The 26,132-nt window shown below is 39.5% G+C and overlaps 1 protein-coding gene across 3 annotated transcripts in view; it reads right to left on the reverse strand.

The window, feature by feature from the left end:
- Nucleotides 1–9,412, reverse strand: part of satb1 (SATB homeobox 1) — a 141,452-nt gene extending 132,040 nt beyond the window's left edge. For 2 of the 3 annotated variants that reach the window (XM_033050944.1, XM_033050937.1), the window contains exons 1-5: nt 8,629–9,412; nt 7,520–7,756; nt 5,792–5,968; nt 4,598–4,724; nt 4,100–4,223 (exon numbers count right to left, since the gene is read on the reverse strand). In XM_033050944.1, the coding sequence (XP_032906835.1) occupies nt 4,100–4,223; nt 4,598–4,724; nt 5,792–5,968; nt 7,520–7,739 (648 nt within the window). In that variant the 5' untranslated portion in view covers nt 7,740–7,756; nt 8,629–9,412. The remainder of the gene's footprint in view (nt 1–4,099; nt 4,224–4,597; nt 4,725–5,791; nt 5,969–7,519; nt 7,757–8,628) is intronic. The other variant, XM_033050953.1, reaches the window with a different exon arrangement.
- Nucleotides 9,413–26,132: the final 16,720 nt, after the last annotated feature.

Consider the following 26,132-nt stretch of genomic DNA (forward strand, 5'->3'; position numbering starts at 1 on the left):
CTGCTTATGAAAGAAGACATGCCCAGGGATTGTGTTGAAGGAGTGGGGCAGATTGTCTGCAAAGACAAATACATCTGGCTGTAATGACGAGCTGGTGCAACAGTTCTCCCTATTTTGGCAGCAGCCTCCAGATGTTTGTGAAGAGGACTTTGCAAGGATGACTGGATTAGGAATGACGTTGCCATGTCCAAATTCGGTGCCTGTGTTGATGCCGATGTTGATGTGCAGTTTAATTCTTCCTCTATTGTTAAAGCTGTGAGTGACTATGTTATAATTAAGTGGCTTGCTAGGCTACCTAAGAGACAACCAAAGAGTCTGGAGCTACATATATGTCAGATGAGGTGAAATGGCCTTTTCTGAAGAATTGTAGTGAATAAAGTGAGTAATGGTTAAGGCAATTCAGTTGTTTTGTGGTCAGCACAACGATGACTAATGTCCTGCTTTTATTCCAGATTATTGATTTGAAGTTGATTTCTAAAGCTGCCAATTCACGTTGAACTCAGGTTTCCGGACCACTAACCGATAACACATCTGCTACACCACCACCATACCCGTGAACCTATATATTCATAAATATGTAAGAATTTGGAAAGAGGGATGCAGTACAGGCTAACCAGATGCAAGGAATTTGAGAAGAAACTGATGAGAAGACAGTGGTAAGATGAGTAAATAAAAAAAAGTATTCACATAATTTTATCACAAACAAAAACTCTCAAAGTGCTTCACACATTAATTATTTTGGGTGTATGAGATGTAATTATGTGGTTATGTCGCCATACATAACACCCATCCCACCTATGGCAATGGGATTAATGACTTAACTGGATTGTTTTGGTATATTTTCTATTTATTCTAAAAGAATACTTGGGAATACAAGAAACACGAACAATGCTAAGCTTTACTGCGGGATCATGGGCACTCCTAAGTGGATGGAATTTTTATGTAAACTTTAGGTTAAAGGACAACAGCCACAATAGTGCTCTTCGATACTAGATTGGAGTGTCAGCCCACTTATATGTTCAAGACTTACACAGAGTTCAAATTCAGAATTTATGATCTAGAAATGAGCTACATCTTAATTTGTATTGCGATTGCTGAGATGTCTGTGCCCCAAGTTCCTGAAGCAGAGATCCTATGAATTGATGGCAATACCTGTACTCAACTCAGTAACTGAGGTTTCTACACTTTAGGCGCAGTGACTGAGTTTCCTAATCATTGGGCTCAGTGACTGAGGTACCTATACTCATCCTATGGCAGATCCACGCCTTCAACAAACGATTCCTGGCTCAACTGGACTCCACCAAGGACCTTAAACTCGCCCACCTCCAGGCCGCTCCTACCACCGACACTCCGCGACTCGACCGCCTGCAGGCCCCGGGCCCCAACACTGACCCGCGTCGCTTGCCCGAGTCCCGCGACGTCATCTTGGTCACGGGGAGCAGCACCAGCACTCACCGCCTCCCAGACCGACCTCAGGCCCGGACCACCGAGGACGCCGCCTTTGCCGACCTCCACGCCGATGCTGCCGCTGGTAACTCTGACTATCGCCCCCTCACCGATTACGCCGACCCTCGCTATCTCCCTGATTCCTCCGACTATCGCCACCATAACGTAACCGCCGAACCTCGCCGCCTCACCAGGGCCTACTCACCTCGACGCCTCACCGGACCTGTCGAACCTCACTGGAGGCTCTCACCAGGGTCTCTTCTATACCCCGTAACTCTGCTCTCACTCCCCATCCCCCCACTCATAATAAGGGCAGCGTCCCCCTTGTCCTCACCTTTCACCCTACCAGCCGTCACATACAACAAATAATCCTCCGACATTTTCGCCACCTCCAATGTGATTCCACCACTTGCCACATCTTCCCATCTCCTCCGCTGTCTGCTTTCCACTGAGACCGCTCCCTCCATAACTCCCTGGTCAATTCGTCCCTTCCCACCCGAACCACCCCCTCTCCGGGCACTTTCCCTTGCAACAGCAGGAAATGCTACACTTGTCACTTTACCTCCCCAATTGACTCCATTCAAGGACCCAAGCAGCACCTCCTCTAACCTCATCTATTGCATCCGCTGCTCTAGATGTCAGCTGCTCTACATCGGCGTAGGCTTGGCGGTCGCTTCGCCCAACACCACCGCCAAGCACTAACCGACCTGATCTCCCAGTGGCTCAGCACTTCAACTCCCCCTCCCATTCCAAATCCGACCTTTCTGTCCTGGGTCTCCTCCATGGCCAGAGTGAGACCACTGTAAATTGGAGGAGCAGCACCTCATATTTCGCTTGGGCAATTTGCACCCCAGCAGTATGAACATTGACCTCTAATTTCAGGTAGTCCCTACTTTCTCCTCCCCTTCCCAGCTCTCCCTCAGCCCACTGTCTCCACCTCTTCCTTTCTTCTTCCCCCCCACCTTACATAAGTCTGAAGAAAGGTCACGACCCGAAACGTTGCCTATTTCCTTTGCTCCATAGATGATGCCTCACCCGGTGAGTTTCTCCAGCATTTTTGTCTACATACTTAAGAATCAGTGACTGAGGTGCTTATACTCTAGATTTGGTTACTGAGGTACTTATACTTTAGGCTTGTCACTGCAAATATGAGATCTACACTTCAGGAACTTACTACAAACATTCCCATCTACAAAGATAAAAGCTGCTGAAGCATAATTGATATATTAATTAAAATGATAAAAGGAATTTATCTTAATATGTTAATATTGTAGCTACAGCTATTAGCTAGATATTTCAATTTAAAACTTGAAAATTTTATAAGGTGCTTTTGTATTGAAATAATAGCTAGTCCATACCATATACTTACAGAATTTGCAATTTTAAATTACAATTTAAAATCTATATTGCCAAACTAAAGGCAAGAGGATAGGTGGACATCGGCATAGGCTTTATCAGTGTACTAAGCTAAATTGCGAGAAATCGCCATGTTTTCAGAGGAGGAAATTGTGCGGATTGGACATATGTTACTTCTTTATCAAATTGATATTTTTTGTGTTTGCCTGCATTTTTCCTTGAGATACATCATATTACATCATCTATGTTATGGATATTTTCCTGCATGGTTTATTTTACTTAAACATTGAAATTCCATCTTTTGCCTTAATGATCAGTTAGTAGATTCTGTATTATCGAAAGGGTACTAGTACATTTTGTACATAAATAAAACGCTAAGTTATAAAACAAAAGTGCTAAACTCTTCTTTCGGTGGCAGATGTTTCTCTAGCATAATGATAGTCTGGAAAGGATTCTAAGCTTTATATAATGAGCATGGGTGTGAATCCAAAACTATTCAAGTCTTTTGAAATCATTTAATCTGCACAAAAACCTTGACTTTATCTGTCACTCCTTAGAAAGAGAAGCATACCACTGTCAAGAATGTTGCTACTGTAACATCAAGTGATATAATTCTGCAGAACATGTCATTCTATTGCAATGAAAAACAATGTATCTAACATTAACTCATTGAACAATGGTAGGCTTCTGCATCAACCAGTTTTTAAATAGTTTCATTTTATTAAAAAATTAGTTAAATGATGATAATCGAATTTAAAGATTTGATCGGACGCAAGTTAAAAATTCAACCATATCAATGTTAGTCGAGCCCCAAGATTACTGAACCCTGTTCTAATATTCACCATTTGATTATTTTTTAAATGTACATTGTATAGAAAATTTCAAGTAAGATAAAACATTTCCAGGTTTCTAGTTACTTTCCTCCGTAATTCAATGCCAAAATTGTAACATACTGTATGATCCTCTAATTTAGGATGTAATTACTATTGGCTACCAGGAATTAATCTGCAGTGAACGATATGGAAATTCCTTACAATGTACAAAAATATAAGTTCCCAATTATGAATATTACAGATAAATTTCTAAAAAACTTGCAATGCTGACTATTATAAACAAGAATCAGAGAAATGCAAAACCTTTGACCACTTGTACGAGTTTTGAAATTAAATATAATCATATATTTTTGATATTGGTGTGAAAGTAGTTACAGACTTCTACATTTAAATAATATTTTTGCAGTTCATATTTTATTCATTATTACTCTTTCTAAACTACTTTAATAAAGCCCCATAAATACCTGGGAGAGGGGGCATTCTTTTGCCAGTGTGCTCTGGTTCATTTCTTTCAGTAGTTCCTTCAGAGCATTTCTGACTGTTGTGTGTGTCCACTGTTCAGGTGGCAAGTCTTCCAGTTTTGGGCAACTGCATGATAGAATATACCGTATAAAGGGGGGGAAAAACATAGGACATTTCAGAACTAGTTCCTGGTGCAACATTCCTTCAAGACAGACAGATTTCATTTGGCACATCAAGCAGATGCATCTAGAGATTGCTCTCAGTCTCCTGATTGTTCTGATTAGTTAATTACTTTATACAACACATCTGCTGTATTGATGCATGAATTATACATCAGCTGCATGTGGCGACTATTATTTCTTGTTACTTCTACCTTCTTGCTCCAATGCGTTTGGTAAAATAATTCAGGCATTTAGAGATGTGGAAGTTAAAGACAGACATGAAATAATAATGATGCCATGCAATCATCAAGGCCAAGGCACTTGCATGTTGTCACTAACCTGTGCAACTGAATTTTCAGTGTGACCACATGATACACATCCTGCAGCATGTCTGCTACTGTGGCATCCGGTGCATCTGTCACATATGAGAGAGGGACTGGATTCCATTTCCCAACCTGGATCAGGCCTGCGATAGGCAACATCAGGTAGAGTGAGAAACCTCAACTGACAATTTTCCTGCATTTGCTAATACTTTTTAAAAGGCAATAAATTACATTTCTTTTTTAAATTATTTTGATCGGGTTTAACATTATTTGAGATTTCATCCATCATTTTTACATGTAAGAAAAATTCAGAAAAGCTCAAATTTGCCTTAATGATTGATATAAATGAGCTATTACTCTCCCTCTGCTCTCCCATTAACTGGCTCAAATATACTTAACAACTTTCATTACTGAAAGCTCTTTTGGTGTACTAGAGATAAATACATATAAGAGTCAGTGGAAAATTAAATTAAAATAAGGGACGAAAGCAATATTGTATTTTATATTTTAATACCTAAACTCACATTAAATGCAAACAATTGAGAAACTGAACAAAATCCTTTATAATTCTTTTCCTGTTTGGATAATCAATTAAATACTAAATCATTTTCTCCCAGAAAAAAAAGATGACATGCATTCTTTTTAAAACTACAGCCCCCAACTCAAAATTATCTTGCATCTTTATGCATTTTAGCAATATTTTGCGTGGACAAAATCATTGGATTGACACGATAAAAAATCTTGACAAAATAAACATAATAAACATTTAATGTTTCCTCTTCACGACCAAATCAAAAAGAGCATTAATCTTTACCTAGAGTAATTCCATTAAAATCTGGATGTTTGTGTGAAGAATTCCATCATTTTCTACTGTAGTATCAAATTGTTAGAGAAACGATGTCTTTTAATTTGAATGAAAACAATGATTCCAAGATATGTAATGTACATGTAAAATGTGCATATTTTCATTATTTTCTTGCTTATGCAATGAAATACCATTATTATTGGACTCTTTTCATTCTTGCCACGGTATTTTGTGGTAATGTACTGTTCTCTTTTGACATGGATGTGATCGATCTTTTTATAATTACAGGTGAAAATAAAATGACAAATATTTAACATTATTTTTGAAATGTGTCCATAAACAAAATCTATGTAATTTAGCAAAATGAAACAGTCTAGATCAGGGTGGAATTGCAAAATGATGTACCTTTTGCCTGTGCTGCGGAACTATGGGAATATCCAAGAGAAAGCAGTGCCATCTCCACTAGTTGGTTAAACAGCATGTCCTTCCGTACCAGAACAAACTCTGCATGCTCTTCTTTACTTTCATACTCAATGGGACTTTCAAAATGTTCCACCACACAGAAAACAGGGAGCATATTTCCTACAAACAATTAAGACATGGCTTACATATTTTAATAAAACGTAGGAGGTGCAATTATAATTTAAACATGATTAAGTATTAGTTATGTATTAGTTGTACATTACTTTTTAAAAATCTGCCTTTTAAACACACTATACTACATTAATCTCAACATGTATAGGAATCAAAGCAGGTTGATGGAAATACTCTGAAGGTTAGACAGCATCCATGGAAAAATAAGTCGTATTGGCAGCTTCCTAAAATGCGGGCTCACCTACTGAGTATTTATCCTATTTTCTGTTTTTTATCATTTCTAACAGTTCTTTGTTTTTTGATGCACGTAATGACACGTATATGCATCTGATAAAACCGCATAGCTCAAGTAAACAAAAGCTGCATTTTTCAAAATAATATTTATGTCTTTTTGCTTAATAGATTTAGTTGCCTGTAAGTATACAGAATAGTTGGTAACTTACTATTTATAAATCGGGGAACTAATTTAGATCTGTTCCAGATCATTCATTGCATAAAATGATGTCCTGTCTTTAAAATGTCATTTTATTCATCATTATTGCATTTGAGAAAGACGGAAGTTAGTCCATTTTATTTCTCGGAATGTTAAATTTCTGGAAAATCTAAAATCTGTTTGAACATTTTAGGACATTGACAATATATGACATTCACGACCATTTTTCTCTAACTGTCGTTGTCTTCCTACATTTAAAAAGGATCTTTTACTTCACTGGCTGCTCTGTATTATTAACACTTGGCTGAATTTCCAGGGCCAGGAACTTCATAACCTTCTAGTATTAAAGCAGTAAGTGATGGTCACTGATCAGTTCTATAAATACTCAATGATGTATATGGGAAAAGCAGCATGAAACTTTCATATTCGCTTTATGAGTCTATGTAAACAACACATCTGCTGTAAGAAGTGATCAAGCGCATAGATTCCTTGTCCAAAACTGTACTGTCCTTACAGTTTGCAAATATCACATAAACCCGGAGACAGGTGAAATCTTCTTTTCATTAATTTATGGTGCTTATAACTTTGCAGGAAGCATAAGACTGTTTGATTCTAGTCCAGTTCTTGATGGCAAATGTTAATACACTCTGTTTGAAAACTGTAATAAATTATATTTTTGTGCTTTTAACCTAGCTTCCTTTATACATATATGCACTTGGCGAACAATCAATAAATAGGGTAATCATAAGCAGAGGCCAAGGAATTTGCTGAAGTGCCTTTTTCCAGTTCTAATAGATAAAGATCTAACAATACAGGCTGCTGTGTCCATTCATTTCATAAATAATACATTCCTTGTTGTCTGCAAATAGAAGAAAACTAAATGATTGTACGATAAATGTTATGGCAGCTTGAACAATAAATTCTCCTGCCTTCAAACTATTTTATTTTCATAAATATCTTGGCAAATGAACGGACTGCATACATTTATACTGCGCTCTGAAGGAAATTTGCTGTGCAGTCAACTTTGCTTTATTATGGGAATTTATACTACCTATATTTCTATTATTACTTCTATACTAGTGAAAGCAGGTTGCACACACTGGTACCTTTTTTATTACCGATTTTCACCAGCTGGCCCATGTGTTTGGGTGAGCCTCCAGTCACTTTGGCACCCATGCTACCCAGTCTGCTGCGGGTGGAGAGACTTCCATTCTGCTCCAAGCGGGGGATCTTAGCCGGGGGACTTTTAGGATCAATGAGATTGTTGCTTTTTTCTGAATTCTCCTTCACTTGCACTGTTTCACTGGGTTTTTCCATGCTCACCATCAACTCTCAGAGATAACCTACCAAGTTCAAAGAAAACCACTTCAAGATATTACTGAGGTCAGACTCGACAACAAATATAGAGGATTAATTAATGTGGAATGTCCAGATTTTCTAACACCAGCTGTTGTAATTCAAAAATTAAGATCTCTGAAACTTTACAGCACAATAATTCCATGTAGCTTTTCAGAAAGACAAAAGAAAATGCTAGTCCTTCAGGAAAGGCTTCATGGATGTCAAAATGCATGATCGACTACATCATCTGGAATTGAAGCTGCTAAAGTGAGAATTTTTAATCACTTTAAGGTAAATGCATCCTCAAATTACAGAACATTCTGTAAAACCAGAATACACTTCCCAAGTGTTGGTGCCAGTGCATAGACGTCAGGCCAGTGTACATCACAAAATGAATGGTCACATCTGAAAGTGTTCCAATTTTGGCTTGATATAAGGTAATTATAATTATAACTGAAATATAAAAATATCTATTGCAGCATAACACAACATAAAGATTTCTACTACTCTATTTTTCTATCAACTACAGCAAATTCCACGCTTAATTGCCACTGTGACATAGAATCATTGCTAAAGCAGACATCCTCATCCCAGCATTGAACTGCTAACCTGCAGCCCAGTGCTATTCCGGGCAAACATAGCACGGTCTCGCCCCCCAGCCTACTTTACAACTTTTTTTCTGCGTTACCAATTCCGCGTATTTTGTAAATTCCACTCCAGGATTTCACGTTTACATTTATTTAGAAAAAAAGACAAAGAAACAAACTAACCAAAGCTGTCTGGGTACACACAAAAAAAACGCTGAACGTTGTCGGGTGGCATCTATATTTTGCAAAAAAAACTACAAGAAATAGAATTTCGATTGCAAGCAACTCACCCACTTTTATGCGCAGAGCTAAAAGCCAAACTTCCAAGGCTTAAGAAAAATAGCAACTCTTCGCTTCGGACTCTTCATGAAAACTAACAGCCGGACGGGTTGGTTTCTGGACAGTATTTAGCTCCCAAATATTTTTTTTCTTTCTCCCTCTGTCTGAATGAGAATTTTTTGTGTGTTAAAAATAAGAAAAATATCTTCTTCGCTCTTTGGGTACTGAAGGAAGGGGGAAAGTATTTGACTAGGCGGAAGGGGGGGGGGGGGGGGGAGACAGCAAATATATTAAGGGTTTTTTTTAAAGGGCAACTTGGGACGCGGACGTGATATATATTGTTTCCAACCCAAAAAGTCAGTGACTTTGTTGTTGCTGCTGTTGAAAAGTCCAGTTCGGGCTGTGGGGTTTGGTGGCGGTGGCTGGCAGGCGGCTGTCTCTGCCTGGGCTTCTCTTTCTCTCTCTCTCCCTCTCTCTCTCTCTCTCTCTCTCTCTTTCTCTTTCTCTCCTCCTCAGTCAGGACGGAGCCAAGGGGCTTCACATTAAATTATTAGTTGCTTTGAGACTCATCACTCCTCTCCTCTCCCCTTCGCTTTCTCCTCTCAGTGGTGAGAAAATAACCCTTCCAAAACATCCCGCTCTCAGGCACCGACACTCCAGCCGCCCTCCGGACTGCTTTTCGATTGCATCACTCCTTGTAACTGTCAGAGTAATTTGTTGAAGAAAATAATAATAAAAACAAGGGAGGGGGTGGGAGAGAGAGAGAGAGAGGACAATTTCCGGCAGGCGCGCAAGAATTTTTAATCAGCTTGATTACTGTAAGACGGCTCTGCATTTATTACAGATAATAATACCACATGATCAAATAATTATAGCACTGGCTCAGCCTCAGGGCTGGAAAAGAAGAAGAGGAGGGAGGGAGGGGGGCGAGTCAACAACAAACAGGAGGAGCTTTTTAACTCGTCACCGCATGCTATCGGCACTGACTGTCGGTGTGTCTGTAAGTATGGAGCGGGTGAGACTAGGACATGGTCTTGACCGGAGCAGGAACACCGAACAGTCAAAAGCCAAACAGGACTGGAAATTATTTCTTGCATGAAGACATGATAGGGTTTGTTCCGCGGGAGGCGGCCAGATGGATGGTTACACACACACACACACACACACACACACTTGCACCTGCACACGGACATAGATCTAAACATACACGCAGTGAACGGTAATCTGCATGGAGATGCTAGATACGCATACATAAAAAGGTATACACGTGTTTATCTTTGGGTTCACTTATTATAATGTGTATGTGCAGGTGTGTGAGATTAAAATGTACTTTTTTTTGTCACGTTTTGCAATATTTTTTTCGGGCTGTTTAATTTACGCGCACTCGGGTGCAAGTCCCCGATTATCCTGCCTTTTTCTTGAAATGAGCAAGACGTTATGATTTGGACCGCCGACTTCTCTCTATGAGTGTTACGTACCCTCTACCGGCTGACTGATGTGTGCTTGCTCTGTGACAGTCTTGCCCATTCCTCCTTTTCCCATCCTAAGAAGGAATACTTTGCGACCATTCATTAATACATGGCAACATTCCCCAGCGATGCAGACATGTTTAAGTTGAAGCTGGTATTTAAACTTACAACCATTTAACTGGTACCCTGTAATTACATTTTAAGCTCATTTTGTACTGCATGTGTTTACCCATGTCAAATGAATGCGGAGGTGGGACCAATTTTTGTGAAAACAACTTTTATTGCATGAGGCATGGACCAATGGGAAAGTCTAATCAAAATATTCACGTTAAAGTTAATGCAGATACGAGTCAAAACTTCAATGACAATCCTGAATCTACCAATATATCACCATCAGGATCAGTCAAATGTTTTAATTGTCCATGTTGAATTATGGAGCATAATTTGTTTTCCAAGTTCTTTTGATCATCCACAACAAATATACAAGGCTGCAATTTACTGGTCTCACACTGGTAAACAGATGAACAAAACAGAGAGAGATCATATGGTACAGGGGATCCTGAATGAATCTTCAGTTTATATGTGGTTCTGTCATACTGAAGGAAGTGCAGTTGCAAAACAAGAATCTTCTCTAATATGCTCCATTACAACATTTAAAAAAAACAGAAAATGCTGCTAATTCTTAATGGTCAGGACTCGCCACAGTTGGAGACTAGCTTGAGGAATATTTCCTTTTTTAATGTTGTAATGCAGCTACATAAATACTGTCTATTTGTTAAAAGATAAATTACAGTTCTGATGAAAATTAAGCAACCTGAAATGTTAACTGTTTTTCTCTCTCTACCACTGCTGTCTGTCTCATTTTTTGTTTTATTTCAGATTCCTAGCATTTCTGGTATTTGACATTTTCAGCCACGTTATCCTGAGAGTTTCAGAAAAACTGTACAAATTAGCACATTTCATGAATAAATAGATGGCATCTATATAGAAGCATTCCAAAATTGGGACATACTGGAAATATTCATCAGGCCAATCTCCAACTATAGTGAGAAGTTACCGATTAACATTTTAAATGCAGACTTCATCCAATGTAACCGCTCTCTGAGCAGATGGTGTGGCCAGTTCAGCGATTTTTGTACTTGTTTCAAGGTTTCCAGTGCTGCAGAGTTTTCCTTACTGTATTTTAAATGAATAACAAAATGAACTGGAATTCCGTGGAACTTAATTTAATTCATGTATGTAAACTGCTTTGAAACAAATTTAGCACAGATTTGTTCTTTATATCTTGAAGCAGCATCACTATAAGACAAAAAACTGTTCAAAAACTTATGGGGGGGGAGATCATTCACAACAGCTCTCTCCTTATTCTACCCCAAAGATTGATTACTATATATTTGAAACAATGATATGTAGATGGTTGATACCAGTTGATACCCCTTAAGAATAAGGGGCAAGCCATTTAGAACGGAGATGAGGAAAAACATTTTCACACAGAGAGTTGTGAGTCTGTGGAATTCTCTGCCTTAGAAGGCGGTGGAGGCCGGTTTTCTGAATGCTTTCAAGAGTTAGATAGAGCTCTTAAAGATAGCGGAGTCAGGGGATATGGGGAGAAGGCAGGAACGGGGTACTGATTGTGGATGATCAGCCATGATCACATGGAATGGCGGTGCTGGCTCAAAGGACCGAATGGTCCACTCCTGCATCTATTGTCCATTGTCAAAAACACATGCAGAGTAAAGATTGTCAAGTGCAACTTTCCATCTGCACTTCTCAGAGGAATTTTAAGTTACTTTGTGTTAATGACTATTTGTAAATTTAGGTAACTTCTTTTCACCATAGAAATCATGCTCTGATGCAGAATTACACGTGTGATATAAGGGAATGCATTCACAATATAAGAACATATTCCAGAAGTGAACAATGAATTCATGAATAAATGAACTAAGTGACAGCCAAATAAGGAATATGTTGCTGTATGTTCAACATTCAATTTGCAGCTTATTAAAAATAATAATCAGCATTATTTACTGACTATTGAAAATGGCAGTAATTTATTTCCGCTTAAAAATAAGGTTTTTGCACATTCAGATATTCAAACAAAAGTGACATAAAATATCAAAGAACATGCTTGGCAGCCATGGGATTTCATAAGAGGCAAGTAACCCTTGTGTTAGTTTAATTGATTATCTTTAATTCCTTGGGGGCTACTTACAGGACATAAATTAGTATATGTTTAATCACAAACCAGAAGTTAAATGTGGGAGAAATTGGCACTCTGACCAACTTAATCTATGTGGCTAAGAAATAGAGAAAGAGTCATTACACCTGACAGACAGAAAACTAGGTATTTACAAAGAGACAAACACCATTTAGTGGAGACAGGAAATAATTACACATAAACATGACATGCCTCAGGCCTGATATAACATAGCATCCAACTTGCAGAATGGGCTTAAGCCAAATGGAAATCTTAACCCCTCACATTCTGGAAAGTCTCACTGCAATTCAATTGCGGGAAACATCCACCAGAAACCTTCGATTATATACCTACATTTTGCGTTTTATTCCAAAAAATCACACATAACCCTCATCCATTCACTGTGGAACATAAATTAATTAGATTATTTTTTTCTACGGAAGGTCACAAATTTTATTAAAACTATATTTAGTAAAATCAAGGAAAAATAAATAATAGCATATAAATGTAAAATAGACAAAGCATTAATTGTGGACAATCTAATTGGTGATACTGCTATTTGAATTGATTCTGACAGATCACAGATGCTATTTTTTACTATTTTGTTAATAGTGGTAGTGGAAAATAGGGGGAAAGATTAGAGATTTATGACACAAGGTTTTTTACACAGACTATGTCAGGTGCCTACAACTCACTGCCAGAAAGGGTGATGACAGCTGATATGATAGCAACGTTTGAAAGGCATTTAGACAATGGAGAGTTGTAGACCAAGTGCATGCAGATGCTATTAGTTTGATTTGCATCTTGGCAGGCACAGGCATTGTGGGCTGAAGGGATGTTCCTGTGCTGTACTATTCAATGTCCTAAAAGGTAAACCAAAGGCAAATTTTAGGCTTGGATTTATGATCTAAAATGAACACTCAGTTCACAGGTCACCTGATGTTTTATAATTAAGACATTTTTTAGTAAATGTAAAAATTAAGAAATAGTTCTAATCTTTGTCTCAGATGAGGCTAAATGATGATAATGGGGCTGAGATGAGGGGCGGGGAGTAAAATGTATTCACTTTCAAGGCACAGACTGAATTTATCACTATTGGTGGAGTGTTGAGAGAAACCTGGAGGAGCAGAAGGTCCAAAGCAGGGAAAGGTCAGTATGATGTTACACCAAGGTATCAGTGGAAAGCAAAAATAAAACTCCCAGGTTGGGATAAATGGAATATGTAGGAAGGAACTGCAGATGCTGGTTTACATAAAAAGATAGACACAAAATGCTGGGGTAAATCAGCGGGACAGGCAGCATCTCTGGATAGAAGGAAATGTGTCATTTCGGGTCGAGATCCGAAGGAGGGTCTCGTTCCGAAAGGTCTCCCATTCTACCTGTTCCGCTGAGTTACTCCAGCATTTCGTGCCTATTTTGGGATAAATCGAACCAGTGGAGCCTGGAGATGATAGAAAGGTATAATGTAAAAGTTGATGGCAGTATAGATAGAGCTAACATCTTCCTGGATTAAAAACAGCAAACTGCCGGAGGAACTAAGTGGGTCAGGCAACATTTATGTAAGACTTTTATGGTCACAACCCTTCTTCATGACTGGAGTAGAGGGGAGAATGTTAGTAGTGGGAAGTGAGAGAAAGGGGTGGGGCAAGTGATGGATGGATCCAGGTGAGGAGGGGTTGATAGGCAGATGATTGAGGTGGGGGAGAGAAGGGTGAGGCCAGAACTGATGTGGAGAAGGCAATGTGCTATAGATGGTGGAATCGGATAAGAAAGGTAAGGTGAGTGAAATGTAGAACCAGAGGAAAGGATAACGGGAAGATGGGAACAATGAGGGTGGGGGTTGATGAGTAGAAGTAGGAGGAAGAGTGAACTTGGGAGTGAAAGAAGATAGATCAGGGAGGCGGGGGGGGGGGGGGGGGGGGGGCTAGATGCAGGATGATTGTTCCCGATGTTGGGGAAATCCAGGACAAGGGGTCACAGTGTAAGGATAAAGGGGAAATCCTTTAGGACCGAGATGAGAAAAATATTTTTCACACAGAGAGTGGTGAATCTCTGGAACTCTCTGCCACAGAAGGTAGTTGAGGCCAGTTAATTGGCTATATTTAAGAGGGAGTTAGACGTGGCCCTTGTGGCTAAAGGGATCAGGGGGTATGGAGAGAAGGCAGGTACAGGATACTGAGTTGGATGATCAGCCATTATCCTATTGAATGGCGGTGCAGGCTCGAAGGGCCGAATGGCCTACTCCTGCACCTATTTTCTATGTTTCAGCAGTTTGTTTTATTGTGGGCAAGATTCCAGCATTTGTAGTTTAGTGTCTACATCTTGGATTGGCTGAGATTACAAGAAACCTGAAGCTGGGAGTGCTATCAGCTGAGTGAGGAAGAAATTGAGTAGTGAGATGATGAAAGCATGAACTGAGATTTTAATTGGAAGTAGGGGGCAAACAATTTTCTCAGCTCAGAATAAAGTGGCTTATTAAAAAAGAAAGGCACAAGATGTAAGTATCAGAGGATATAGGTATCACGTTTATGAAGGCAAGCTCAAAGGTTATGGGCCATCTTTAATGATGAGAGCAGTGAGCTAAGTTCTTCAATCACTCAGTACATTCAAAATTTCACCAGAATGCTCCAAAAATAAAATGCAGATGAGGGAAATTTGAAATATTTAAAAAAAATGCTGGAAATGTTCAGCAAGTCAGGCAACAAATGTTAAAGGACAAAATTATTGTTTCAATTTGTTGACTTTTCATCAATGTTTCTCCACAGATGATGCCTGACTTGCCAAGTATGTCAACATTTTCTGTTTCCACTCCCGGAGCTCTGTTTTATTGAGCGTGATGTATGACTTGGAAATTAACTTGGAGATGGTGGTGTTGTCATGTGTCTCCTACCCTTGGGCCAGAGTTATTAAAGATGCTATTGAAGAGAACTTTGCATGCCATTGCAGTGCATTTTACAGTAGGTCAAACATAGCCTGGTTTTCCTGCATCGTGATGCTCATTGCTGATAGAGACTTCTTCATCACATCCCTTACTTATTTCTTATGCGTGGGAGACCTGGTCAATCTTAAATATCCAAATAGAATATTTTAAAGTTTCATTTTCGTTTCTTAATTTTTTTTGTCACTTTAATCCATATATTCTGGGAAAAATGCTTTGTTGGCATCTCATCATTACGGCTACACTCATTCTTGCCGCCAAAAGGAATGCACATGGAAATACTTCTTACAATACTCAATAAATAGAGAGAAGCAATGGCATGTACCCGGGCTTAATTTCATCTCCTTAAACTAAGATGCCAAAGTCAATTATAGTTGTGTGCCTACTATTCATGTTGAGATGGTTTAACTCGAGAGATTTGGTTAAATCCTGACTACTCCCACATTTTATGACAATGTTATTCATTGGGCAACTGAACCACGTACCTTGAGTAGTCTCAATAGGAAAACTGCTAAAACATGTAAGCATATAACATACATTAATTTGACAAGAAGCTCCCTTTGTAAACAAATCCTGAAATTTTAAGAGACCAAGCATTTTTTCCCTAATCTGTAGTTCATTTTCCTGTCAGGTAAGATTCAGTAATGTACTTAATCTTTATCAGCACACACACAAGATTATGCCAAGGACACTTCACATATTTTGCAGATGATAACTTATTGCTAATCATTTCACTGAAAGCAATATTAAACTAAAGGTGTTATTGTAATGATGGAGATATGACAATTCATTTGTTTAGTTATTCAAATAAACTGGAAAATGTATACCTCCCATATATATGATGTGTAACTAGCATGTAACCCAACAATAATATATATTTCAAAACCTGTATAGTGTAAACTACACAGTACAAAATCAGTAATCCAAGGTGAAGTGTTCCACTTCTTTGAGAAAAAACCTTTATGATTGCTTCAGCAAAGATTTCTATTCCTCCTGCACTTCTCACAAATTATATGTAGTGATTAAACAGCAAACAAGGTGAACATTCAGTCTTTCATGCTCCTAGGATTAATCATCAGCTTCTTAATATAGATTCATGGATAAGCAAGGCCATTCAGCCCATCTCCATATGCAAAAACAGCCGACATTGCAGCTTTCAAATAAATTATTCCATATTTTGTTACAATAGCTCATTTCAAAAGTCTATTCTAGAAGACTATTTTGTATTTGTTCCTACATAATCCTGCTCTCATGCAGTCTTCTATCTGAATTTCATCAGATTAGCCAAGTAATATCCATATTAAGCATTAATAAATACAAATTAGTAGGCAGTATCAAGCAGTTTGACGATAATAGATATATTGCCTGGGTGTTTGTCAGTGAGGAGGAAAGCTTTAGATTGCAAGAAGATATACACCATCTGGTCAGATAGGCATAAAAGTGGGAAGTACAAGAGGATGGAGGTGATCTTATTGAGGTATACAAAATCATAAGAGGAATAGATCGGATAGATGCACAGTCTTTTGCCCAGAGTAGGTGAATCGAGGACCGGGGACATAGGTTTAAGGTGAAGGGGAAAAGATTTAATAGGAATCTGAGTGGTAACTTTTTCACACAAAGGGTGGTGGGTGTATGGAACAATGCCAGAGGAGGTGGTTGAGGCAGGGACTATCCCATCATTTAAGAAACAGTTAGACAGGACATGAATAGGACAAGTTTGAGGGGATATGGACCAAACCCAAGCAGGTGGGACTAGTGTAGCTGGGACAAGGTGGGCTGAAGGGCCTGTTTCTATGCAGTATCACTCTATGACAATGACTAAGTGAAATTTAATCTGGTAAACGGTGAGCTAGTGCATTTGGAAAGGTGGAACTTGTCATGGGAAATTTATGTTAAATGTTAGGAAATTGAGAAATATGGAGAAACAAAAACCTTAGAGAATACACAGACTTAACTTAGTAGGTGGATAGGTACAGTGCACAAGGATACTTTCACTTATTGACCAAAGCAAAGATTATAAAACCAGGCAGATTATATGAGAATTTCACATAAGGCCACAACTCAGAAATGTTTTTTAGATCTGATCACAATGTCATAGAGAAAATGAGATTACACTGGAGAGGATGCAGTGAAGGTTTACGAGGAGACTGCCAGGATTGGAAAACAATAGCAATGAAGTAACATTGGTGGACTGGAGATGTTTTCTTTGGAGGAGGAGGCTGAAGGGTCACTTAGTTAAAGTGTATGAAACAAGAAGATTTCAGATAGATTAAATGGATAGGATCTATTTTGTTAGCTCTGAGAGGTTAAAAAAAATCATAGGCATAGATTGAAAATAATTGATGGAAAGTGAGAGGGCAGGTGAAAATTCTTGTCACGGCAAAGATGGAATCTGGAACAAAAAGCTTGAAAAGATGGTACAATCAAAAACCTTCCCACGTTTTTAAAAGTAGCTAGTGTATACTTGAAGATCCATGATCTGCAAGGCTACGAATCAAGTGCTGGAAGGGGAGATGAGGTTGCTTTGCTCTTTTTGAAAATTATGGACACTTTGATCTGAACAGTCTCCTGTTTGGTAAATAATTTATGAAATAACTAGAAATAGTGAACGACAATGGAGTTCAGGCAAATTTATTATTTGCTTTGCACAGAGATGGATGGAAGGATGATGTGGTGTTAGGTGAGGAATATGTGTGCAGGAGAACAAAACACCCACACAAAACTGTATCAACATGAATTGCTCCAAAATTAAAATACAGTCCATACCATCCATTCTTTATTCTCAAGCAGAGAACCAACCCACTTTTCATTAAAAATGTACTAATTCAAAATAAAAGAAAAATACTCAGAAAGTCAGACATCATCTGTGGTGAAAAAAAAGTTAAGGTGAATTTTTATCGCCTGTTAGGTTTAGGCTTATTATTATCACATGATCCGAGGTACAGTGAAAAGCTTTGTTTTATATGTTGCCCAAACAGATCAGAGAAACCATCTATAAATAAAATCAGGTCAAACTCAACTACATACTGTAGATAGGGGAATATACAGAGTGCAGAATATAGTTCTCAGCTTTGTAGTGCATAAGTTCCAGAGACATAGTCCAATGTCCAAAATGGAATAGAGGTGAATCAGACAGCTTCCATATCTATTGACAAGACCATTTTTTGTTTTTATTTTCTATTGAACCAAACTATATATTTTTTCTTTGTTTCCATACCCTTGGGAGAATCTACACCCATCTTTGGCATTCACTGGCCTCACCATTGTTGAGTACCACACTATCAATATTCTGGGGTTCACCTTGACCAGAAATTCAACTTAACCAGCCACATGCAATATCATGCCCACAAGACAGGTGAGTGTTTGAGTAACCAGTGGGGAGTGACACATCTCATGCAGAATTCTTCCCATTATCTACAAGACACAAGTCAGGAGTGTGATGGAACTCTCCACTGGTCCCGTACATCTCTTAAACCAGCCCCAACAAAACCAGATTATGTTGCCTCCGGATAGCAGGCAACTTAATCAAGCACCACTTACATTCCTTCTTCTCCACTCTCCTGTCGGGTAGAAGATACAAATCTTGATAGCACGGACCACCAGATTCAGAAATAGCTTCTTCCCTGTGGTCATCAGACTATTCAATGGACCTCTCATAAGCTAAGAATGTACCAATCTACCTTGTTGCTTCCCCTGCATTTTTGTTAACCTTCTTTCTTTGCAGCTACAGCACTAAACTCTGCACTCTGTTTCCTTTCTATTATTGCACTCCTTGTGTATGGTTTGATTGTACTCATGTATAGTATGAATTGCCTGGTTGTCACAGTAAACAAAGAATTTCACGTAATTTTGGTAAACGTGACAATAATAAATCAATACCATTGATGTACAATATGCAGCACCAAACCTGTCGAGAAGCTCAATACCATACAAAGCAATCTGCTTGATTGGCATTCTATCAACCACCCTAAAAATGGATACCCTGCACCACTGGTGCATATCTTAAGCAGTGTCTACCACATATACAAAATACACTCTGCAGTTGCTCGGTGACAGCATCTGCCAAATCTGTGACCTCTACCATGATGAGGGAAAAGGTCGATAGGATCATAGAAAGCCCACCTCCTGCCAGTTCTCCTTCAAGTCACACACCATCCTGATTTGGAAGTATAATGCCGGTCTTTTAACTTTGGCAATACCCTCATCAGAAAAATAATTTAAAAAACACTTTTCCATCTCAATAACCCTTAATACAGTTGGATTTTCACTGTCAATTTCCCATCTCCCAGCCGTTACTTGTTGGAAATGTCTAATTCATTTGGTCAAAGATATTTACATTGATCTTTAAATTGCGAAAAGGTTATCAAAGAGAAAATAAATCCATTTAGCTCACCTTTCTTGTTCTCATTGAAAATCTAAGCTAATGAGACCTAATTCATTTTCCAAATCTCAGTTCATATCTTTGTAGATTACGGCATATCAGTTGTTCATCATGGTAATGTTTAAATTAGCCCCAAAGCATGGAAAGCTCAATGGAGCAAAAGCTAGTGGACATTATGACTGTCCTCTACACTGTGGAAATATTTTCCAATCCTTTGTTTCTTCTACCTTTGTCTCCTATTTAAAGTAATATTACGCTATCTACTCAACTCATAAATCTATACACCTCTGGTATGTCATCTGCCCTAAACCTATTCTTTACATTTTGGCTCTTTCGATTTTAAATTTAAATTGCAACGATTACAGAGAGCATACTGAATTACTGCACCACTCAGCCCTTTCCATTTCTGCTTAATAACAATACAATGGCCTGTATCCACACTGACGATGATATAGGTTGGTAGATGATTTTGAATAGGTAGATGTTTTTAGCTGTGCAGCATCTCTGCTCTAGTCGATAGTAGTTAGAGATGCCAAACATCTATCCAAATCTTTGGTATTACGTGTGAATCGCATAAATTAAATTTGCAACAGTCCTAGATTCATACAAGTACAGAAACAGGTCCTACATCCTAACTCATGCATCCAGCAAGTGTCCAACTAAGCTTGTCCCATTTGCCCATGTTTGATCCCTAACCCTCTGAATCTTTTCTATCCATGTTCCTGTTCAAATATATTTTACATTTTCTTATTGTACCTGCCTCAGCCTTTCTGCCTGGCAGTTCATTCCATATATGTACCGCACTCTGTCTGAAAAGGTTTCCCCTCAGGATTCTATTACATTTTCCCCTCTCACCTTAAACCTATGTCCTCTAGTTTCTGATTCCTCAACCCAGGGGAAAAGACTGTGTGCATCATTCACCCTATCCGTGCCCACCTCTATAAGATCATCCCTCAGTATCCTACACTCCAGGGAATAAAGTCCTAGTCTCGCCAACCTCTCATAACTCAAGACCTTGATTCGTGGCAACATTCTTGAGAATCCTTTCTGCACTCGGTCTTAATACTTTATGCATTTGAATCCCTAATTGTCCAATTGAGAGTCTGAAATGAATATTCAAAGCCTCAAAATATAAACCTCAATTTCCAAGCTGTCAATTTACCTCAATGCTCATTTTCAGCAGGTCCATCTTGCATTATTTTAAGTTAAAAGCCATATATTAAAAGGATAGGCAGCGAATAACAGTTGGTCACAGCATCGACCTCTACAGACAGGTGTGAACTGAGAATGGTAGGCATTGTAAAAGATTATAAATAATTTTAGTCAAATGTTTGTAAATAGAAATTTAATTACTGGAAATGGCATCACAGGTATACAGAGTTATGAAGAAGATGTTTGGAACCCTGGCTTTCATCACTCAGGGCATTGAGTCAATGCTTTGGGACATTATATTGCAGTGGTTCAAGAGATTAGGCAGGCCAGGATTGTACCATGAAGCATAGGAGACAGAGGTGATTTTGCAGAGGTGTATAAAATCATGAAGAACATAGATAATTGTACACAGGGAAATTGAATCAAAAACTAGAGGTTATAAGTTTAATGGGAGAGAGGAAAGACTTAAAAGCAACCTGAGTGGCAACTTTTTCACACAGAGGGTGATGTGTATGTGGAAGAAGCTGCCAAAGAAAGTGGTTGAGGTAGGTATAATAAAATACATTTTGACAGGTACATGGATAGAAAAGCAGAGGGTTATGGGTGAATATGGGGAAATGGAACTAGCTTCAATGAACATCTTGGTCAGCATAGACAAGTGGCCTGTTTCAATGCTGTATTTCACTACGACTCTACATCCTTGTTATGGACAGTACAACTGATGTAGGTAACTCTAAATAAAATCCACAACTTGTATTCTGTGTAAACTCTGCTTATGAATATATATAATATATTATATATAACCATATAACAATTACAGCACGGAAACAGGCCATCTTGGCCCTTCTAATCCGTGCCGAACACTTACTTTCACCTAGTCCCATCTACCTGCACTCAGACCATAACCCTCCATTCCTTTCCTGTCCATAGACCTATCCAATTTATTTTTAAATGATAAAATCGAACCTGCCTCCAACACTTCCACTGGAAGCTCATTCCACACAGCTACCACTCTCTGAGTAAAGAAGTTCCCCCTCATGTTACCCCTAAACTTCTGTTCCTTAATTCTCAAATCATATCCTCTTGTTTGAATCTTCCCTACTCGCAATGGAAAAAGCTTATCTATGTCAACTCTGTCTATCCCTCTCATCATTTTAAAGACCTCTATCAAGTCCCCCCTTATCCTTCTGCGCTCCAAAGAATAAAGACCTAACTTGTTCAACCTTTCTCTATAACTTAGTTGCTGAAACCCAGGTAACATTCTAGGAAATCTCCTCTGTACACTCTCTATTTTGTTGACATCTTTCCTATAATTTGGAGACCAAAATTGTACACCATACTCCAGAATTGGCCTCGTACAATTTTAACATTACATCCCAACTTCTATACTCAATGCTCTGATTTATAAAGACCAGCACACCAAAAGCTTTATTTACCACCCTATCTACATGAGATTCCACCTTAAGGAAACTATGCACAGTTATTCCTAGATCCCTCTGTTCAACTGCATTCCTCAATTTGCTACCATTTACCATGTACGTACTATTTTGATTTGTCCTGCCAAGATGTAGCACCTCACACATATCAGCATTAAACTCCATCTGTCATCTTTCAGCCCACTCTTCCAAATGGCCTAAATCTCTCTGTAGACTTTGAAAATCTACTTCATTATCCACAACACCACCTATCTTAGTATCATCTGCATACTTACTAATCCAATTTACCACACCATCATCCAGATCATTGATGTATAGGACAAACACCAGTGGACCCAACACAGATACATGAGGCACCCCACTAGTCACCGGCCTCCAACCTGACAAACAACCATCCACCATTACTCTCTGGCATCTCCCATTCAGCCACTATTGAATCCATCTTGCTACTCCACTATTAATTCCCAACAATTGAACCTTCTTAACCAACCTTCCATGTGGAATCTAGTCAAAGGCCTTACTGAAGTCCATATAGACAACATCCACTGCTTTACCCTCATCAATTTCCCTAGTAACCTTTTCAAAATTTCAAGATTAGTCAAACATGACATTCCAGGCACAAATCCATGTTGACTGTTCCTAATCAGACCCTGTTTATCCAGATGCTTATATATATTAAGTATCCTTTCCATTAATTTGCCTACCACTGAAGTCAAACTAACAGGTCTATAATTGCTAGGTTTACTCTTAGAATCCTTTTTAAACAATGGAACATGCGCAGTACGCCAATCCTCCGGCACCATTCCCGTTTCTAATGACATTTGAAATATTTCTGTCATAGCCCCTGTTATATCCACACTAACTTCCCTCAATGTCCTAGGGAATATCCTGTCAGGACCTGGAAACTTATCCACTTTTATATTTTTTCAAAAGTGTCAGTACTTCCTCTTCTTTGAATCTCATAGTTTCCATAGCTACTCTACTTGTTTCCCTTACCTCACATAATTCAATATCCTTCTCCTTGGTGAATACCGAAGAAAATAAATTGTTCAATATCTCCCCCATCTCTTTTGGCTCTGCAGATAGCTGTCCACTCTGACACTCTAATGGACCAATTGCATCCCTCGTTATTCTTTTGCTATTAATATAGCTGTAGAACCCCTTTGGATTTACTTTCACCTTACTTGCCAAAGCAACCTCATATCTTCTTTTAGCTTTTCTAATTTCTTTCTTAAGATTATTTTTACATTCTTTATACTCCTCAAGCACCTCATTTACTCCATGCTGCCTATAATTATTGTAGATCTCTCTCTTTTTCCGAACCAAGTGTCAAATTTCCCTTGAAAACCATGGCTCTTTCCAATTATTACTCTTTCCTTTCAACCGAACAGGGACATAAAGATTCTGTACTCTTAAAATTTCACCTTTAAATGTCCTCCATTTCTCTTCTACATCCTTCCCATAAAACAAAATGTCCCAATTCACTCCTTTTAAATCCTTTCTCATCTCCTCAAAGTTAGCCTTTCTCCAATCAAAAATCTCAACCCTTGATCCAGTTCTGACCTTCTCCATAATTATATTGAAACTAATGGTATTGTGATCACTGGACCCGAAGTGCTCCTCAACACATACCTCCGCCATCTGACCTGTCTCATTTCCTAACAGGAGGTCCAGCACCGCCCCTTCTCTAGTAGGTACCTCCATGTATTGCTGCAAAAAACTATCCTGCACACATTTTACAAACTCCAAACCATCCAGCCCTTTTACAGAATGTGTTTCCCAGTCTATGTGTGAAAAATTGAAATCACCCACAATCACTACCTTGTGCTTACTACTAATATCTGCTATCTCCTTACATATTTGCTCTTCCAATTCTCGCTCCCCATTAGGCAGTCTATAATACACCCCTATAAGTGTTGCTACACCTTTCCCATTTCTCAGTTCCACCCAAATAGCCTCCCTAGACGAGCCCTCTAATCTAACCTGCCAAAGCACTGCTGTAATATCTTCCCTGACTAGCAATGCAACACCTCCACCTCTTGCCCCTCCAATTCTATCACATCTGAAGCAACGAAATCCTGGAATATTTAGTTTCCAATCACAGCCATCCTGCAACCATGTTTCACGAATCGCCACAACATCATACTTCCAGGTGTCAATCCAGGCTCTAAGCTCATCCACCTTTCTTACAATGCTCCTAGCATTAAAATATACACATTTAAGAAACCCACCACCTCTTATTCTCTGTTTATTATCTTTTTCTTCTTTCTCCCCGACATGTTGGGTCTGAGTGCTTCCCTTCTCTGCCTCCTGCCACACACACTGTCTACTAGCTTTCTCTATTTGAGTCCCTCCCCCCAATCGTTCTAGTTTAAAGTCTCCCGGTAACCTTTGCAAATCTCCCCGCCAGGATATTGGTTCCCCTCGGGTTCAAGTGCAATCCGTCCTTTTTGTACAGGTCGCACCTTCCACAAAAGAGGTCCCAATGATCCAGAAACTTGAATCCACACCCACTGCACCAGTCCTTCAGCCACGCATTTATCCTCCACCTCGCTCCGTTCCTACTCTCACTGTCGCGTGGCACAGGCAGTAATCCTGAGATTGTTACCTTTGCGGTCCTTCTCCTTAACTCTCTTTCTAACTTCCTAAATTCTCCTTTCAGGACCTCTTCTCTTTTTCTACCTATGTCATTGGTACCTATATGTACCACGACCTCAGGCTCCTCTCCCTCCCATTTCAGGATATCTTGGACACGTTCAGACACATCCCAGACCCTGGCACCAGGGAGGCAAACTACCATCCGGGTCTCCTGACTGCGTCCACAGAATCGCCTATCTGACCCCCTAACTATAGAGTCCCCTATTACTAATGCCCTCCTCTTCTTTTCCTTACCCTTCTGAGCAACAGGACCGGTCTTTGTGCCTGAGGCCCGGCCGCTATCGCTACCCCCAGGTAGGCTGTCTCCCCCAACAGTACTCAAACAGGAGTACTTATTTCCAAGGTGTACAGCCACCGGGGTGCTCTCTAGTCCCTGCCTCTGCCCCTTGCCCTTCTTAACTGTGACCCAGTTGTCTGCCTCCCGTGGTCTTGGAGTGACCACCTCTCTGTAACTCCTCTCTATGACCTCCTCACTCTCCCTGACCAGACAGAGGTCATCGAGCTGCTGCTCCAGGTTCCTAATACGGTCCCTTAGGAGCCCCACCTCGATACACCTGGCGCAGATGTGGACGTCTGGAAGGCTATGAGACTCTATGACTTCCCACATCTGACATCCAGAACAGTAAACTGCCCTGGCCCTCATACTCCCCCCTTACCCAGGATACAATACAAAGTGCTGGAAGAAATCAGCAGGGATCTGACTCCCAATCAGCTGCTTCCTCTAGTCCGCTTCAACCAATCAGCGGCTTCGTCAAGCCCACTTATTTTGAAATGTGATGGAACGTTACAGAATGTGTTCGTCCCGCTCCAACCGTTCCTGGGCCACTGTGAAACAAAGCCCCGCGCTCTGTTTTTAAACTCACCGCCCAGACGCCGCTCCTCCCGCTCCAACCGCTCCTGGGCCTCTGTGAAACAAAGTCCCGCGCTCTGTTTTTAAACTCACCGCCCAGACGCCGCTCCTCCCGCTCCTGGGCCTCTCTCTCTCTCTACATACATATATATATATATATAGAGAGAGAGAGAGATAGAGAGAGTTCTGGGGTACAGTTGAGTTTAAACTTGCTTGCAGTTCGAAACCTGAATCTCTCAAATGCATTAATTTTCGCTTTGCAAGAAGTTTGTAACATCGCCACTCCTAGAGAAGTCATGCACCCCGTTATAGCCTTTCAGTTTTGCATGACCTCAAAATATGACCACTCTTGTTTTCCAGTTTTCCATACAACTGGGTCGTATACATTCACCATAGAAGATCCTTAGCTGACATCCCATTCACACGTTACAGTG

Source organism: Amblyraja radiata, chromosome 2 (genome assembly GCF_010909765.2).
Source record: "Amblyraja radiata isolate CabotCenter1 chromosome 2, sAmbRad1.1.pri, whole genome shotgun sequence".
In the NCBI taxonomy this organism is placed as follows: Eukaryota; Metazoa; Chordata; class Chondrichthyes; order Rajiformes; family Rajidae; genus Amblyraja; species Amblyraja radiata.